Source organism: Anomaloglossus baeobatrachus, chromosome 3, assembly GCF_048569485.1.
Source record: "Anomaloglossus baeobatrachus isolate aAnoBae1 chromosome 3, aAnoBae1.hap1, whole genome shotgun sequence".
Classification (NCBI taxonomy): Eukaryota; Metazoa; Chordata; class Amphibia; order Anura; family Aromobatidae; genus Anomaloglossus; species Anomaloglossus baeobatrachus.
In genome coordinates this window covers 701,168,630-701,187,568 of record NC_134355.1, presented here as the reverse complement: position 1 = coordinate 701,187,568, position 18,939 = coordinate 701,168,630, and the positions used below count along the sequence as shown (strand labels likewise).

Genomic DNA, 18,939 nt, shown 5'->3' with positions numbered 1-18,939 from the left:
CTCCATCTTATCTCTACTGCCTCTGTATAGTCCTCCATCTTATCTCTACTGCCTCTGTATAGTCCTCCATCTTATCTCTACTGCCTCTGTATAGTCCTCCATCTTATCTCTACTGCCTCTGTATAGTCCTCCATCTTATCTCTACTGCCAGGGCCGGCTCCAGGTTATTGTGGGCCCCGGGCAGAAGAGTCCCGGTGGGCCCCATCCACACGCAGACACACACATACGTACACATACATAAAGACAAACTCACAAAAATACATATAGAACTAACACATCTATACAGTCATATACACTGACATACATAGATACACATCATACATGCATACATACAGACAACACAACTCTTCTGGATACATACACACATAGCTCTGCTACATACATACAGACACACACGTGACTCTGGGGGGCCCGCACACACAGCTCACCAGGGCCCATAAATCAGGGGGCGGGGAAGGCACATACCGCTCAGGTCATGGTGGAGAGGGGCCCACACAGTGCCGGAGAGAAGTGCTGTGCTGGGGGTCGCTGGCTGGCACTGCAACTCTTTCATCTGTGGGACTGAGCAGGACGCCGAGCGGTAGCTCCACCCACAGATGAAGTTCAAACCAAGAAGTATGCGCACCTTAAAGGGACGGCGTCGCAGATTCCTGCCGAGGACTGCGGTCCCCGGAACTCTGCCCGGGGGCAGCAGAACTAAGGCGAGTGGGCCCAGGCCAAGGGGCACCAGAACTGACGAGGCCGAGTGGGCCCCCCGGCTCTCCAGGGCCCCGGCATTTGCCCGGGTATGCTGCGTGCTGACGCCGGCCCTGTCTACTGCCCCCATCTGTGTATAGTCCTCCATCTTATCTCTACTGCCCCCATCTGTGTATAGTTCTCCATCTTATCTCTATTGCCTCCATCTGTGTATAGTCCTCCATCTTATATCTCCTGCCTCCATCTGTGTATAGTCCTCCATCTTATCTCTACTGCCTCCATCTGTGTATAGTTCTCCAGCTTATCTCTACTGCCTCCATCTGTGTATAGTCCTCCATCTTATATCTCCTTCCTCCATCTGTGTATAGTTCTCCATCTTATATCTCCTTCCTCCATCTGTGTATAGTTCTCCATCTTATATCTACTGCCTCCATCTGTGTATAGTTCTCCATCTTATATCTACTGCCTCCATCTGTGTATAGTCCTCCATCTTATCTCTCCTGCCTCCATCTGTGTATAGTCCTCCATCTGTGTATAGTCCTCCATCTGTGTATAGTCCTCCATCTGTGTATAGTCCTCCATCTGTGTATAGTCCTCCATCTGTGTATAGTCCTCCCATCTGTGTATAGTCCTCCCATCTGTGTATAGTCCTCCCATCTGTGTATAGTCCTCCATCTGTGTATAGTCCTCCATCTGTGTATAGTCCTCCATCTGTGTATAGTCCTCCATCTGTGTATAGTCCTCCATCTGTGTATAGTCCTCCATCTGTGTATAGTCCTCCATCTGTGTATAGTCCTCCATCTGTGTATAGTCCTCCATCTGTGTATAGTCCTCCATCTGTGTATAGTCCTCCATCTGTGTATAGTCCTCCATCTGTGTATAGTCCTCCATCTGTGTATAGTCCTCCATCTGTGTATAGTCCTCCATCTGTGTATAGTCCTCCATCTTATATCTCCTGCCTCCATCTGTGTATAGTCCTCCATCTTATATCTCCTGCCTCCATCTGTGTATAGTCCTCCATCTTATATCTCCTGCCTCCATCTGTGTATAGTCCTCCATCTTATCTCTACTGCCTCCATCTGTGTATAGTCCTCCATCTGTGTATAGTTCTCCATCTTATCTCTACTGCCTCCATCTGTGTATAGTCCTCCATCTTATCTCTACTGCCTCCATCTGTGTATAGTTCTCCAGCTTATCTCTACTGCCTCCATCTGTGTATAGTTCTCCAGCTTATATCCACTGCCTCCATCTGTGTATAGTCCTCCATCTGTGTATAGTCCTCCATCTGTGTATAGTCCTCCATCTTATATCTCCTGCCTCCATCTGTGTATAGTTCTCCATCTTATATCTACTGCCTCCATCTGTGTATAGTCCTCCATCTTATCTCTCCTGCCTCCATCTGTGTATAGTTCTCCAGCTTATCTCTACTGCCTCCATCTGTGTATAGTTCTCCATCTTAAATCTCCTGCCTCCATCTGTGTATAGTTCTCCATCTTAAATCTCCTGCCTCCATCTGTGTATAGTTCTCCATCTTATGTCTCCTGCCCCCAGCTGTGTATAGTCCTCCATCTTATCTCTACTGCCTCCATCTGTGTATAGTCCTCCATCTTATATCTCCTTCCTCCATTTGTGTATAGTTCTCCATCTTATATCTCCTTCCTCCATCTGTGTATAGTCCTCCATCTTATATCTCCTGCCTCCATCTGTGTATAGTCCTCCATCTTATCTCTACTGCCTCCATCTGTGTATAGTCCTCCATCTTATATCTCCTGCCTCCATCTGTGTATAGTCCTCCATCTTATATCTCCTGCCTCCATCTGTGTATAGTCCTCCATCTTATATCCACTGCCTCCATCTGTGTATAGTTCTCAATCTTCTATCTCCTGCCTCCATCTGTGTATAGTCCTCCATCTTATCTCTATTGCCTCCATCTGTGTATAGTTCTCCATCTTCTATCTCCTGCCTCCATCTGTGTATAGTCCTCCATCTTATCTCTATTGCCTCCATCTGTGTATAGTCCTCCATCTTATATCTCCTTCCTCCATCTGTGTATAGTCCTCCATCTTATATCTCCTGCCTCCATCTGTGTATAGTCCTCCATCTTATCTCTACTGCCTCCATCTGTGTATAGTTCTCCAGCTTATCTCTACTGCCTCCATCTGTGTATAGTCCTCCATCTTATATCTCCTTCCTCCATCTGTGTATAGTTCTCCATCTTATATCTCCTTCCTCCATCTGTGTATAGTTCTCCATCTTATATCTACTGCCTCCATCTGTGTATAGTTCTCCATCTTATATCTACTGCCTCCATCTGTGTATAGTCCTCCATCTTATCTCTCCTGCCTCCATCTGTGTATAGTCCTCCATCTGTGTATAGTCCTCCATCTGTGTATAGTCCTCCATCTGTGTATAGTCCTCCATCTGTGTATAGTCCTCCATCTGTGTATAGTCCTCCATCTGTGTATAGTCCTCCATCTGTGTATAGTCCTCCATCTGTGTATAGTCCTCCATCTGTGTATAGTCCTCCATCTGTGTATAGTCCTCCATCTGTGTATAGTCCTCCATCTGTGTATAGTCCTCCATCTGTGTATAGTCCTCCATCTGTGTATAGTCCTCCATCTGTGTATAGTCCTCCATCTGTGTATAGTCCTCCATCTGTGTATAGTCCTCCATCTGTGTATAGTCCTCCATCTGTGCATAGTCCTCCATCTGTGCATAGTCCTCCATCTGTGCATAGTCCTCCATCTGTGCATAGTCCTCCATCTGTGCATAGTCCTCCATCTGTGTATAGTCCTCCATCTGTGTATAGTCCTCCATCTGTGTATAGTCCTCCATCTGTGTATAGTCCTCCATCTGTGTATAGTCCTCCATCTTATATCTCCTGCCTCCATCTGTGTATAGTCCTCCATCTTATATCTCCTGCCTCCATCTGTGTATAGTTCTCCATCTTATATCTACTGCCTCCATCTGTGTATAGTCCTCCATCTGTGTATAGTTCTCCATCTTATCTCTACTGCCTCCATCTGTGTATAGTTCTCCAGCTTATATCTACTGCCTCCATCTGTGTATAGTCCTCCATCTTATCTCTACTGCCTCCATCTGTGTATAGTTCTCCAGCTTATCTCTACTGCCTCCATCTGTGTATAGTTCTCCAGCTTATATCCACTGCCTCCATCTGTGTATAGTCCTCCATCTGTGTATAGTCCTCCATCTGTGTATAGTCCTCCATCTTATATCTCCTGCCTCCATCTGTGTATAGTTCTCCATCTTATATCTACTGCCTCCATCTGTGTATAGTCCTCCATCTTATCTCTACTGCCTCCATCTGTGTATAGTTCTCCAGCTTATCTCTACTGCCTCCATCTGTGTATAGTTCTCCAGCTTATATCCACTGCCTCCATCTGTGTATAGTTCTCCATCTTATATCTCCTGCCTCCATCTGTGTATAGTTCTCCATCTTATATCTCCTGCCTCCATCTGTGTATAGTTCTCCATCTTATATCTCCTTCCTCCATCTGTGTATAGTCCTCCATCTGTGTATAGTCCTCCATCTGTGTATAGTCCTCCATCTGTGTATAGTCCTCCATCTGTGTATAGTCCTCCATCTGTGTATAGTCCTCCATCTGTGTATAGTCCTCCATCTGTGTATAGTCCTCCATCTGTGTATAGTCCTCCATCTGTGTATAGTCCTCCATCTTATATCTCCTGCCTCCATCTGTGTATAGTTCTCCATCTTATATCTACTGCCTCCATCTGTGTATAGTCCTCCATCTTATATCTACTGCCTCCATCTGTGTATAGTCCTCCATCTTATCTCTACTGCCTCCATCTGTGTATAGTCCTCCATCTTATATCTACTGCCTCCATCTGTGTATAGTTCTCCATCTTATATCTCCTGCCTCCATCTGTGTATAGTTCTCCAGCTTATATCTACTGCCTCCATCTGTGTATAGTTCTCCATCTTATGTCTCCTGCCTCCATCTGTGTATAGTCCTCCATCTTATCTCTACTGCCTCCCTCTGTGTATAGTCCTCCATCTTATCTCTACTGCCTCCATCTGTGTATAGTCCTCCATCTTATATCTCCTGCCTCCATCTGTGTATAGTTCTCCAGCTTATCTCTACTGCCTCCATCTGTGTATAGTTCTCCAGCTTATATCCACTGCCTCCATCTGTGTATAGTTCTCCATCTTATCTCTCCTGCCTCCATCTGTGTATAGTTCTCCATCTTATATCTACTGCCTCCATCTGTGTATAGTTCTCCAGCTTATATCTACTGCCTCCATCTGTGTATAGTTCTCCATCTTATGTCTCCTGCCTCCATCTGTGTATAGTCCTCCATCTTATCTCTACTGCCTCCCTCTGTGTATAGTCCTCCATCTTATCTCTACTGCCTCCATCTGTGTATAGTCCTCCATCTTATCACCAGTAAAAAATACTTCATTTCCAAGACATAGTTGTTTTCTTCATGATTGAAGATTAATGCACACCTGAGGGTTAAAATTGCTCAGTGTAGTTTCCAGTATGGGGTCACTTGTGGGGGTTTCTGCTGTTTTGTCAGGGGATCTTCAAATGTGACAATGTCCACAGTCTATTCCAGCCAAAATAGCGCTTCTTCCCTTCCGAGCCCTGCCATGCGCCCAAACAGTAGTTTTCCCCACATTTGGGGTATTGTGTAAATTGCACAAATTGTATTGTCCATTTTCTCCTTTGATAATGAAAAATTTGGGGCTAACGCAATGTTTTTTTTACTAGAGATAAAAGTAACATTTTCATTTTCTCCAGCCACATTGCCTCATTTCCAGTGAAGCACCGAGAGGGTTAATAAACTTCTTGAATGGGGTTTTGAGCACATTGAGGGGTGCAGTGTATAGACCGGTGTCTGTAGAGGGGAAGTGCTGGTATATACAGTAATTCTATCTGTATCCCTTCCCCCACCACATGAGCTGGAGGAACAGACAGAAGCCATGTGCTGAGAACCAGCTCTTCCACTGCAGCCATGTTGGCCTTCTGCTCCCTCCTGGATGGGTGCGGCATTATATGTGTCACTATGTGGCCAGCGCTGTGCAGGGATCCGCATTGTCACAGGTGAACGCCGGAGAGAATAGGGTCACACACCGGCAGAGGTAGAAGCGAGAAGATCCCCCATTTATTAGGAGGATGTTCTGTATATTTATAGTTATCTATGGGAGCAGTAAAGAGATAATCTACAGGACGGCAGCGTCTGATTGGCTCTTATTTCACTAGTGATTGGTTTTATTTCAGTCTTCTACATAATTGGATATTTCAATCTCACGTGTTTATAGGTGAGATCTGATGCCTGTGATCAGCATAGTGTGGGCACACTGCCACGGGGGGGGGGTGTACTCTTATCTATGAGACATGGACATTACTTCTCAGCAGGAAGCTTAGACACTGTCGGCTGGAAGGTCGGTGCAGCTAGAAAATGGATCTACTTTAGGAATTTACACCTAGACCCATTATGTGTTTAATAATAAAGGCTGAAGACAAAATGAATGGTAATGTTACATATAGAAATGTATACCACCGTTACAGGAGATATCTGTGTATATACTATGTGTAATAAAGAGGAGGAGGATTCATCTGTATATCCTATACATGACTAGGGGGAACATTTGTCTGTGTATACGGTATATACTTTATGTGAGGAGAACTTCTGTCTATATACTATTTGTGGAGGAGGACTTGTCTGTATATACTATATGTGGGGAGGAGGAGGACTTGTCTGTGTATATACTATATGTGGGGAGGAGGAGAACTTGTCTGTGTATGTACTGTATGTGGGGAGGAGGAGGACTTGTCTGTGTATGTACTGTATGTGGGGAGGAGGAGGACTTGTCTGTGTATATATACTGTGTGTGGGGAGGAGGAGGACTTGTCTGTGTGTATATACTGTGTGTGGGGAGGAGGAGGATTTGTCTGTGTGTATATACTGTGTGTGGGGAGGAGGAGGACTTGTCTGTGTGTATATACTGTGTGTGGGGAGGAGGAGGACTTGTCTGTGTGTATATACTGTGTGTGGGGAGGAGGAGGACTTGTCTGTGTGTATATACTGTGTGTGGGGAGGAGGAGGACTTGTCTGTGTGTATATACTGTGTGTGGGGAGGAGGAGGACTTGTCTGTGTGTATATACTGTGTGTGGGGAGGAGGAGGACTTGTCTGTGTGTATATACTGTGTGTGGGGAGGAGGAGGACTTGTCTGTGTGTATATACTGTGTGTGGGGAGGAGGAGGACTTGTCTGTGTGTATATACTGTGTGTGGGGAGGAGGAGGACTTGTCTGTGTGTATATACTGTGTGTGGGGAGGAGGAGGACTTGTCTGTGTGTATATACTGTGTGTGGGGAGGAGGAGGACTTGTCTGTGTGTATATACTGTGTGTGGGGAGGAGGAGGACTTGTCTGTGTGTATATACTGTGTGTGGGGAGGAGGAGGACTTGGCTGTGTGTATATACTGTGTGTGGGGAGGAGGAGGACTTGGCTGTGTGTATATACTGTGTGTGGGGAGGAGGAGGACTTGTCTGTGTATGTATATAAATATACATTGTAGTGGTTCTAAGTACTTTGACATGTGAAGATATGAATCATTCATATGATAATAAATAAATTCCTACTTTTTTGGTTTCCAACCATTGGGACCTCCAGCAATCTAACTATTTGGATTCTGTAGAAACCTGTCTGATTGCAGAGGAGGCCGGGCCCAGAGGGGCGGGATAAGAGCAGAGGCCGGGCCCAGAGGGGCGGGATAAGAGCAGAGGCCGGGCCACACCTAGAGGGTACATCTGTACTTTCTCTAGTCCCTTCCACGACAGCATAGGAGGTTGTCTCTCCACGCCCTAATTGGGACAGGAAGTTCAAGAGGTTTAAAAGGACCCTCCCACCTCCCACAGCCAGTGTCTTTCCTGTCCCCATGGGGCATGGAGAGGTTTTGTTTTTTCTCCTATGCTGTGGTGGCCGGCGAACTGCAGTATATTTTTTTTTTTTTCCCCCCTATTACCTTCAGCCGGACGGCATCGGTCGGGCCTTCACCGCTCCTCCCTTGCTGTTCCCTCACGCTGTGGGGGACCGCTGCTCCAGCCTTCCGGATCCTCCTGAGGGGTGATGCAGGCTGTTGAGCTCCCCGGCCGGCGTCCTCCCTGAGCCGCCGGCCGCCTCCCGCATGCACGCTGCCGGAGCGATCCGGAAGTGCTCCCGGAGGCGGGACTTCTGGTCTTGCGGACTTCCGGTCGAGCGCTTCCGGTTTGCGGAGGCAGCGTGGAGGCACGCCGACTGCGACTCGACCTGCCCAGGACCGGATGCGGGAGGCGGGGAAACGTGCACCGTCACTGGGGAGGCAGGCCCTTGTCCATAAGGGCTGCCACGAAGACATCAGATCATGGTAAGACCGTGCTCCCTGTCATGTCTTCCGCTGCAGCTGCCTCTGCAGAACCCAGTGTGCCCCCTGCTACTGTGAGTATGGAGGGGACTGGTCCCTCGGACATAGGTCTCATCAGTGATTATGGCTCTCTGCTCTGTGTTTTCTAGGAGGACAAGGCCACCAAGAAAACTGACAGAAATGAGAAATCAGAGAAGCCTGAGAAGTCAGAAAAAACTGACAAGTCCGATAAGCCTGATAGACCTGACAGAGTGGACAAAATTAAAAAATGTCCCATCTGTATAAAGAAGCTCCCTGCAGTATGGGATAAAAAGCTTTGCCAGCAATGTACGGACCAGGTTATTAGGGCCGAACAACCATCTCTGATAGATGAGTTGCGGTCCATGATGAAACAGGAGATTAGGGCCTCACTGGCTTCTCTCCCTGTTCCTGGCCCTGTTCCTGGCCCTGTTCCTGGCCCTACTCCTGGCCCTGCTCCTGGCCCTGCTACTGGACCCTCTCCTCCAAAAAAGAGGAGACTCCAGTCGACCCCTTCTGATCAGGAGGACGCTGATTCCACCTCTGAGGGTCCTGATGAAGGATTTCCATCTGGGGGGTCTGACCAGTCCTTTCTTTTTCACTCAGAAGAGTTGGGGGATCTTATTGAGGCAGTTCGGAGCACTATGGGTTTAGAGGAAGTGCAGTCTCTTCCTTCAATCCAGGACGAAATGTTTGCTGGCCTGAAGTCAGTCAAACAGTTGGGATTCCCAGTTCATGCCAATATATTGGATATTGTTTCTCAGGAATGGGAATGTCCTGAGAGGCGGGTACGGAGTGACCTTAGACGCCGGTTTCCTCTGGAACCTTCGGGACTACATTGGGAGATCCCAAGAGTAGACGTTCAGGTGGCTAGGGTAGCTAAGCAAATGGCTCTTCCCTTTGAGGATACTTCCCAGCTGAAGGATCAAATGGATAGGAAGGTAGAGGGCCTGATGAAGCGGTCCTGGGAGGCATCGTCTTCCTCTATTCAAGCCAACATTGCCTCCACCTGCGTATCCAGGTCCCTAATTAGGTGGTTGGACCAGTTGGAGGCTCATATTTCCCAAGGGACCCCTAGGGAGGAATTACTGGAATCCCTTCCCTTGCTTAGGAAGGCTACCTGTTTTCTGGCAGATACCTCGGTGGAATCTGTCCGCCTGGCAGCCAGGACCTCGGTGCTTTCTAACTCTGCCCGACGTGCCCTCTGGCTTAAGGCCTGGAGTGGAGACTCCACCTCTAAAATGAGGCTTTGTTCCCTTCCTTTTAAAGGGGATTTGGTGTTTGGACCTGCCCTGGATGATATCCTGGACAAGGCGACTGATCGTAAGGCCTTTCCCGATCCTAGACCTACCAGGAAGCGGTCCTTTCGTCCCTCGATGCCTCAGGCCTCCCAGCCCAGAGGGAAAGGGAAGGCAGGCAGGTGGAGCTATCCCAAAGGTAGAGGGAGAAACATCCTCATCCCTCCACATCAGCAACGTCCTCAGCAGGACAAGCAGTGACTCGGCCCGGGTGGGGGGAAGACTCTCAGCGTTTCTTACCCAGTGGCAGTCCATAACCTCTTGCCAATGGGTTCTGAAGATCATCTCGGACGGTCTTCTCATAGAATTCCTTTCCCCCCCTCTTCCGGGTCTCCGAGTCACTGCGCTGGCATCGCCGGGTTCACAGACTCTGTTGTACACAAAGATTTTAGAGTTAGTGCACTCGGGGGTCGTTTCCCCAGTCCCGAGTCGGGAAGAAGGGATAGGACACTACTCCCGTCTCTTCCTGGTCAAGAAGCCATCCGGCGACGTCCGTATAATTATCAATTTAAAAAGTCTAAACCGTCAGGTCAGGTACCGGCGGTTCAAGATGGAGTCGGTGAGATCAGCTATTCCCCTGATAGGTCTACACCACCAGATGGCCTCTATCGATCTGAAAGATGCCTACTTCCATGTACCCGTCCATCCGGGACACAGACAATACCTCAGGTTTGCGGTGCTTCACGGGGAAGAAGTACTTCATTTCCAATTCAATGTACTTCCCTTCGGGATCTCCTCAGCTCCAAGGATCTTTTCCAAGATCATGGCAGAGGTGGTCGCCTTCATAAGATTGCAGGGTATCTGTCTAGTTCCGTATCTGGACGACTTTCTTCTCATGGCTCCGTCTGCTCCAACCCTCCGGAGCCATGTGGAGAGGTCTTTGGGAATCCTTCGGTCTCTGGGATGGATTCCCAATCTCAAAAAATCACAGTTAACCCCCTCCTCCACACGGCAGTTTCTCGGAGTGCTGCTGGACTCCGACAGACAGGCATCTTTTCTCCCAGAGGGCCACAGGATAGCTCTGTTATCCAAAATCTCGAAGCTCCGCAGGCAGGCTCGCCCAACGCTTCGAGCGGCTATGTCGGCCCTGGGTTCCATGACATCCTGCATCCCCTCGGTCAGGTGGGCTCAGGCCCATTCTCGGTGTCTCCAGGATCATATCCTGACACACTGGGACAGACTCCCGTCATCCCTAAACAGAAGGTTTCGCCTCTCGGAGTCCGTCTCCTCATCCCTTTTCTGGTGGCTGAGTCCCGCCAACCTGCAGGTGGGGGTTGCCTGGACTCAGAAACCCCTGGTTACACTGACCACAGATGCCAGCCTACGTGGATGGGGGGCAATGGTGGCAAATTCCCCATTTCAAGGAGTCTGGAGTCCTTACGTCAGCTCCCAATCCTCCAACTACCGGGAGCTCAGGGAAGCCCTCCTTGCGGCTCAGGACCTCGTCCGGGACTCTCACGTCCTGGTATATTCAGACAATGTCACAACAGTGGCACATCTCCGCCATCAGGGCAGTACACGCTCAGGCGCCCTGAAGTCGGTATCCTCCCGAATCTTTCAATGGGCAGAACAATCTCTGCTCTCCCTTTCTGCGGTCCATCTGAAGGGCTCCCTCAATCTTCAGGCGGATTTCCTGAGTCGTCGGGATGTTCATCCAGGGGAATGGAGCCTGGATCAGGCAGTGTTCTGCTCTCTAGTGGCAAGGTGGGGTGCACCAGAGGTGGACCTCTTTGCCTCAGCAGAGAATCGCAAGGTCGCAACATATTTCTCCCTGAACCCAAGGGACGAGGCTTTAGGGGTAGACGCTTTCTGCCACAGTTGGTCCTTTCGCCTCGCTTACGCGTTCCCCCCTCTTCCTCTTCTCGCACGGGCCCTGAGGAAGATCAGAGACGAGGGGGTCCCAACTATACTGGTAGCCCCTCTGTGGCCCCGGAGGAGTTGGTACAGCTTGGTCATGACGCTAGGAATCGACGGCCCAGTCCTCTTAGGTTCGGACCCCAGCTTACTGTCACAGGGTCCGATTTTCCATCCGGCTCCTCAGAAACTCAACTTGGCTGCCTGGCTTCTGAGGCCCGGGCACTGAAGGCTCAAGGGCTTTCTGACAAAGTTGTGGCTATGCTGCAGAAGAACCGTAAACCTGTGACTAATAGTATATACAACAAAATCTGGAAGAGATTTTCCTCCTGGTGTGGTTCTCGGCCTCCTGACCCTTTTCGGCCTAATATTGCGCAGATTCTGGACTTTCTCCAAAGTGGTTTAGACTTAGGTCTTAGGCCCAGCTCCCTGAAAGTTCAGGTGTCAGCACTCAGTGCAGTCTTTGACACGGCTCTGGCAGATCATCGTTGGATCCGTCGGTTCTTTGTGTCCGCTGGTAGACTCTGTCCACGTCGGAGGGTCCTGACGCCTCGCTGGGATCTCAATGTGGTCCTTACAGGACTATCTCAATCTCCGTTTGAACCTCTGTGCTCTTGTAACATTCGTTCCCTTTCTCACAAGACTGCTTTTCTTGTGGCTATTACATCTGCTCGCAGAGTCGGCGAACTTCAGGCTTTGTCTGTTAGGGAACCTTATCTGACCATCAGAGATAACAGCATTGTTTTTCAGCTGGACCCTTCCTTCCTTCCCAAGGTGGTTTCGGATTTTCACCGTTCGCAGTCCATCGTCCTGCCTTCATTCTGTCAGAATCCTCGGACTCCGGGTGAGGAAGTGTTTCATTCTTTGGATGTCCGTCGGATAGTGTTGCACTACCTAGAGGTTACTGCTTCTTGGCGCCTTGATTCTAACCTGTTCATCCAGCCCTTTGGCCGCAATAAGGGCAAGAAGGTGGCTAAGAGTACAGTCGCCAACTGGATTGTGCGAGCAATTAGAGATGCATACCTCGCTCAGCATCTCTCTCCGCCTACTGGATTCACGGCGCACTCCACCAGGGCTACCTCTGCCTCCTGGGCCGAACGGGCAGGGGCCTCCCCTGAGCAGATCTGCAAGGCGGCTACGTGGTCTTCGCTCCATACCTTCACGAAGCATTATCGTCTGGATCTGGATTCCAACAGGGATTTGGCCTTTGGCAGGAAAGTCCTGCAGGCTGTGGTCCCCCCCTAGGTATCAATTCTTTGGTATTCCTCCTATGCTGTCGTGGAAGGGACTAGAGAAATAAGAATTATTCTTACCGATAATTCGCTTTCTAGGACCTTCCACGACAGCAGGTAATTCCCTCCCCTATGTATTCATGTATTCCTGAATGTGTAGTACTTCTCATATGCTATGGATTCTTTGTAAGACACTGGCTATGGGAGGTGGGAGGGTCCTTTTAAACCTCTTGAACTTCCTGTCCCAATTAGGGCGTGGAGAGACAACCTCCTATGCTGTCGTGGAAGGTCCTAGAAAGCGAATTATCGGTAAGAATAATTCTTATTTTTCACCTTTCTCTGCATTGTGCCCGTCTTTGTTTTGATTTCCTCATTAGAAACTAAGGAATATATATCTACTGGGCGCTTCCATTCTTCAAAGGGGTGTGTCCAAATAACACTGACAGCTGATTGGTCAGTGCAGAAACAGACTTCGACCTTATTTCACCTCACAGTAATTGACCCACCCCAGGGCCTTAAGCGGGCTTTATACGCTACTATATATTTAACGAGATGTCGGCGGGGTCACGTCGTAAGTGACGAACATCCGGCCTCGTTAGTGATATCGTAGCGTGTGACAGCTATGAACGAGCAGAAATACTCAACTTCTCGTTCATCGTTGACACGTCGCTCATTTTCTAAAAATCGAACGTCCAGTTGTTCATTGTTCCTGAGGCAGCACACATCGCTCCGTGTGACACAACGGGAACGGTAAACTGCAGCTTACCTGCAGCTGCCCGACAATGCTGAAGGAAGGAGGTGGGCGGGATGTTTACGTCCCGTTCATCTCCGCCCCTTCGCTTCTATTGGCCGGCCGCTGTGTGACATCGCTGTGACGCCGAACGTCCCTCCCCCTTCAGGAAGTGGATGTTCGCCGCCCACAGCAAGGTCGTTTGTAAGGGAAGTACGTGTGACGGGGGGTTACAGCATTGTGCGACATGGGCAAGAAATTGCCCGTGCCGCACAAACGATGGGGGTGGGTGCGATTGCACAATTAATTTTAATGTGTAAAGCAGCCTTTAGGCTATGTATCCATGGGAGATGGCACCTGCAGATATGTCTGCAGGTTTCCCGCAGCAGCTCCCCGGAATCCGCAGCTATTCATTGTTGCGGGATTCCAGCGAAATATCTGCGGTTAAGCTGCGGACATTCGTGCGACTTACCTGCGAAAGTTCCACCCTGTATCTCCATAGTGGAGAGATGGGACTTCCGCAGCTATTTCCACAGGAGTAATTGACATATAATTACGCGCGTCTGCAGTACATCCGCACCATATTCCGCAGCCGTATGTATCCGCAGCATGGACACAGCACTCCCCAAGTCCCATAGGAAAACATGGGGAGTGGCTGTACTTGCATAAACCTGCGGATTTATCTGGAAAGTCCAGAAAATCCGCAGATAAATCCGAAAGTATTTTCTCCCGTGGGCGCATAGCCTTAGGGAGCTGACCGACCCCAGGGCCTTAGGGTACTTGGTCCCGGGCCTGGGATCAGAGGGACTTGTCACAGTTACTGGCCGATGCCCGGTTCCGTGACCATGGGGGTTGCTTAAAAAGGGTAATGGAAAAGTAATAAAGTTTTTCGTGACGCCACTTGCAGTATGCGGCTAGGTGAGGAAAGCAGCCGCTGCAAAGTCTCTCACTGCTGGGGCTGGTGGTATTAAGCAGCTTGGATGTTAAGGCCCTCCGCAAGTAGAATTGGGCCCCAGGGAGAAATGATGGTGGTTGTAGTATGGTGAGAGTTGGTGAAAAATGTGCAGGAAGAATTCAGACAACATGGGAGCTATGGGTTAACTTGTTCTTTACTCACTGGTTCAGTGGAGCTGCAACCCGGCTGGTGCTGGTCTCTCCCAATCTGGGCCTCAGGTAATCCGGTATTCCTTTTGTCCCAGTGCCGATGTGGTGATCTGGTGAGCTTTACTTACATGCACCCTTCTGTAGTTGGTGGGTCCCCATGGCCTGGAGCGTTTTGGGGTCCCATCCTGTTGTCACAGACCTGACACGTGTGTCTATGGCAGGCAGGTTGAACCTCTGTTGGGTTGGACCTCTGTCTCAGTCCCTGGCTCACTCTTTGCTGCTGTGCGCCGGACTCTAATATTTTTGGGGAACCCTGATGATTCCCTCACCGGGCAGATTTATCAGGTGAGCTTGATGTGTCTTCCTGAACTTGGGCTATGCACCCCGCCGGTGCTCTGGTCCCTCATACTCCTTTTAGTTCAACAGACCACACATGCTGACTGTCTGACTTTCACTCACTAACTCTCCTTTCACTCTCTGTCAAGATGTCCGTCTACTGTCGTCTACATTGACTAGCCCCTCCCCCTTCCTGGGTTTCTGACTAGTGGATTGGATGATCCCAACTATAGGTGGCCATCCATCAATCCCAGCCTTAGCCTGTTATTCATTCTGGGAAAAAGGGTAGATTGGTGTGTGTTTGTGTGGTGTTTGTCGGCACTGGTCTTCCAGGACCCCGAGGTTAGCACTGCACCCGTTACTAGGTGCAATACCCTGTGGCACCTGACGCCTCAGGGGTGCCACATAATCCTCAGTAGAAAGAACAGAGGAACGTTGCAACACAGAGATATAAGGAAAGCGGCTCCAGAATTATTATATTATGGGTAATGCAGGGAGTTACTAAAGCCGATGTGTCCGGAGAGCGATGGAGGCTTTCTACTGATTTCTGATCATCTAAATCATTCCGTGTGATGGTTACTTTTGTCGGTGACTGTTCCTTTTTACCGGTAACTTTTCCATTATTTCTTTCACAGCTCTGAAATCCTGGTAAACAATCTTAATTCTGCAGCCATAATGGAGAAAGAAGAAAGTGATGTTGGTGGTGGTGATCGGTGCACAGAGGAGGATCCTGCAGGTAACCGCCCCGGTGAGGAGTCACCACTATATAAAGCAGAGAAGAGTCACGTTTTCCTCGTTCTCCGGACCGGACAGTTCTCGGCCAGAGAGTCCCTTGTTCAGATAAATAAAACATGTAACATCTGGGTGATTATGTGATAACACCACTCTGCACCTATAATATGGAGGGAAATAGGATTATGTTCCCGGGGCCGATATCTTCATCATCTGCTGTCTCTTTCGATGAGGAAGAAGGATTTTCCCAGTTTAGGGACTTTGGCCCCATCAGCCGCTATTAGACTCCTATCAGTTTACTGTACAGAGCACAGAATATGGAGACACAGGATGTTTGGAGGATGGATGGTCAGTATGATTGTTGCCAGGGACAAGGAGCAAGATGCCAAGGTGGTAGATTATTATTTAAGTTTAGAGCCCTGTTCTTGCAGGCTTACAGTCTACATGATAATTGGGAGGAGACAGTAGGGTGGGGGGTTGCGGCAGCTCCGGTGGTGGTGATGTGGCAGCGTGGTCATTGCAGGCTTTTGCGAAGAGATGGGTTTTCAAGCTCTACCTGAAAGCTTTGAATGTGGCAGATAATTAAATGTGTTGGGACTCAGTATTCCAGAGGACGTAGGATACTCACAGGAAGTTTTGAAGGTGATTGGGTGAGGAATACACAAGTGTGGAAGAGAGAAGAGGGCTGGTGATGGGAGATATCAAGAGATTAGTATAGAGATGAATGGCATAAAAAATAAAATCCATTCTTGACCTGCTGTGGATTTAGTCATTGTTGCTTCCAAAGATCGCAGTACGGTGCAGCTCACATTTATCCTGCGCTCTATGCTGAGCACTTACACCAGGGATTGATAACCAATCCACAAGAGAATCAGAAACAGAGAGTAAAATAAATAATCTTTTATTGTGACACAAATTAAAAAATGGGGTGTAGTTGTCCTCTCGGGGCGGCTTGAGCACCGTTGTCCTCTCGGGGCGGCTGGGGCACCGTTGTCCTCTCGGGGCGGCTGGGGCACCGTTGTCCTCTCGGGGCGGCTGGGGCACCGTTGTCCTCTCGGGGCGGCTGGGGCACCGTTGTCCTCTCGGGGCGGCTGGGGCACCGTTGTCCTCTCGGGGCGGCTGGGGCACCGTTGTCTTCTCGGGGCGGCTGGGGCACCGTTGTCTTCTCGGGGCGGCTGGGGCACCGTTGTCCTCTCGGGGCGGCTGGGGCACCGTTGTCCTCTCGGGGCGGCTGGGGCACCGTTGTCCTCTCGGGGCGGCTGGGGCACCGTTGTCTTCTCGGGGCGGCTGGGGCACCGTTGTCTTCTCGGGGCGGCTGGGGCACCGTTGTCCTCTCGGGGCGGCTGGGGCACCGTTGTCCTCTCGGGGCGGCTGGGGCACCGTTGTCCTCTCGGGGCGGCTGGGGCACCGTTGTCCTCTCGGGGCGGCTGGGGCACCGTTGTCCTCTCGGGGCGGCTGGGGCACCGTTGTCCTCTCGGGGCGGCTGGGGCACCGTTGTCCTCTCGGGGCGGCTGGGGCACCGTTGTCCTCTCGGGGCGGCTGGGGCACCGTTGTCCTCTCGGGGCGGCTGGGGCACCGTTGTCCTCTCGGGGCGGCTGGGGCACAGGTGTCCTCACTTGCTGTAGGAGGTAATATTATGCACAGTCCAAGTAATGCTTTGTTCATGGAGGGACTTTCATGGGTTGGCTTCTCGTGGAAACACACTGGTGGTATGGAGCTATTCACGGCTTTGACGCTATTGTGCCCTATTGCAGGGAGGGGAAGGCAGACAGAGTTTCTGGCATAGAAGTCAAGTTACGCTGGTTCTGGCTGGAAGCGCATAGGAAACCAGTATGCAGGAGGACCCAGGTTCAGCTTTATCTCTCCCGGCTGTATGAAACGTCACTCCTTTGTGCAGGTGATTATATGAAGAAAAAGATGTCCCCTCCACATGGACTGTGATAGCCAGGGGCGTAACTACCGCGGTCGCAGAGGTCGCGACTTGGCCCGCGGAGTTATGGGGCCCGCCCTGCAGATCAGCAGCCGGCTCCTCTCTGTAAGAGAGGAGCTGCGCTGATCAGTGGCAGACCACGCTGTCGGTATGCACCCGTGAGTCGGGGGCCCGGTGTCAGCGGCGGCAAAGAGACCCGGGCCCCCCTCACTTGTCATCGCACACAGCAATGAAGAAAAATGGAGAGGAGCGCTCTGTTCCATTTTTCTTCATTCTCCCCCTGTGCATGCGCTCGCAGAGTGTGGTGACGTCATCACTGCGCGCTGCTGAGATGAAACAGAGCGCAGGACGGGAGGAAGCTGACCGAGGGAACGAGGAGTGGGGAGGATAGTGCAGTGACTGACACAGCCTGTGCAAGTGTGGTACCGGGGCACAGAGGGGAGGGGGCCCTTGCAACTAAGCTGGAGGCCCATGCAATAAAGTATTATATGTGTCTGGGGTCCAACACTCACCAGGAAACTGCTGAGTGCCGATCAGCCCCGGGACTAGTAAGAGACCCTCCTATCTTCCCGTGCAGATCTGCAGGACACTCTGCCCCTCCCCCTGCTAAGAGCCAGGGGAGAAGATGGAGGCCGCAGCCAAAGATGAGCAGCTGATTTCTGCAGGAGAGGACGTCAGAGCTGAGGGATACGTGTTCTCCGTGATAACACACGGAGAACGGGAACTTTCTGCTCACCTGTCCCTGGCGTCGCTGACCGTGGTGCTGATCTTCGGTCTCCGGTCCTGCCGACTCCCCGCTGCTGCTGCTTCCGGCCGCTGTGAGGTGAATATTCAATGAGCGGCAGGTGGCAGCAAGTGACGGCAGCGGCAGAGACAGCAGGGCTGGAGAAGGTGAGTAAAGTTTTGGGCTTTTTTCTCAAACACGTGTGTTTTCTCTGGTGCGAGTCACACGGAACACATCCGTGTGTGTTACGTGTGACCCGTTTGCGTTCCCTGTGACACCCGTGATGCCGGAGAGAAAACTGACATGTCGGCGTGAGAAACACGCGAACACACGCAAGTACGGAACGGACACACGTTCCGTGCGCAAATACTTCCGTGTGTCCAAAACCATAGGAATACCTAGGTCTATGTGTGTACATGTCTCCGCTACATGAGAAAACTGCCAAACACCTACCGGAGGCACGTACGTGTGAAAGAGGCCTTAAACTGTATGTGGACTGCATAATACAATAGGAAGGACTATGGGGCTGCATTAGAAAACATGGACAATGGGGCTGCATTATAGTACATGGAGGCCTATAGAGTGCATTAAATGGTATGGGGGCTGCATACAATATGAAGGACTATGGGGTGCATTAATTCAGGTCTATAGAGCTGCATTATAATATATGTAGGACTGTGGGGGTGCAGTATAATATATGGAGGACTGTGGGGGCTGCATTATAATATATGGAGGACTGTGGGGGCTGCATTATAATATATGGAGGACTATGGGGGTGCAGTATAATATATGGAGGACTGTGGGGGCTGCATTATAATATATGGAGGACTATGGAGTGCAGTATAATATATGGAGGACTGTGGGGGCTGCATTATAATATATAGAGGACTGT

At 50.2% G+C, this 18,939-nt stretch overlaps 1 protein-coding gene across 3 annotated transcripts in view; it reads left to right on the top strand.

Annotated features, from left to right (window-relative positions):
• Window positions 1-18,939, top strand: part of LOC142297110 (uncharacterized) — a 158,490-nt gene that overhangs the window by 8,152 nt on the left and 131,399 nt on the right. For 2 of the 3 annotated variants that reach the window (XM_075341376.1, XM_075341375.1), the window contains exon 2: window positions 15,297-15,397. In XM_075341376.1, coding sequence (XP_075197491.1) covers window positions 15,356-15,397 — 42 coding nt within the window. In that variant the 5' untranslated portion in view covers window positions 15,297-15,355. Of the gene's footprint in view, window positions 1-15,296; window positions 15,410-18,939 lie in introns of all 3 variants that reach the window. The other variant, XM_075341377.1, reaches the window with a different exon arrangement.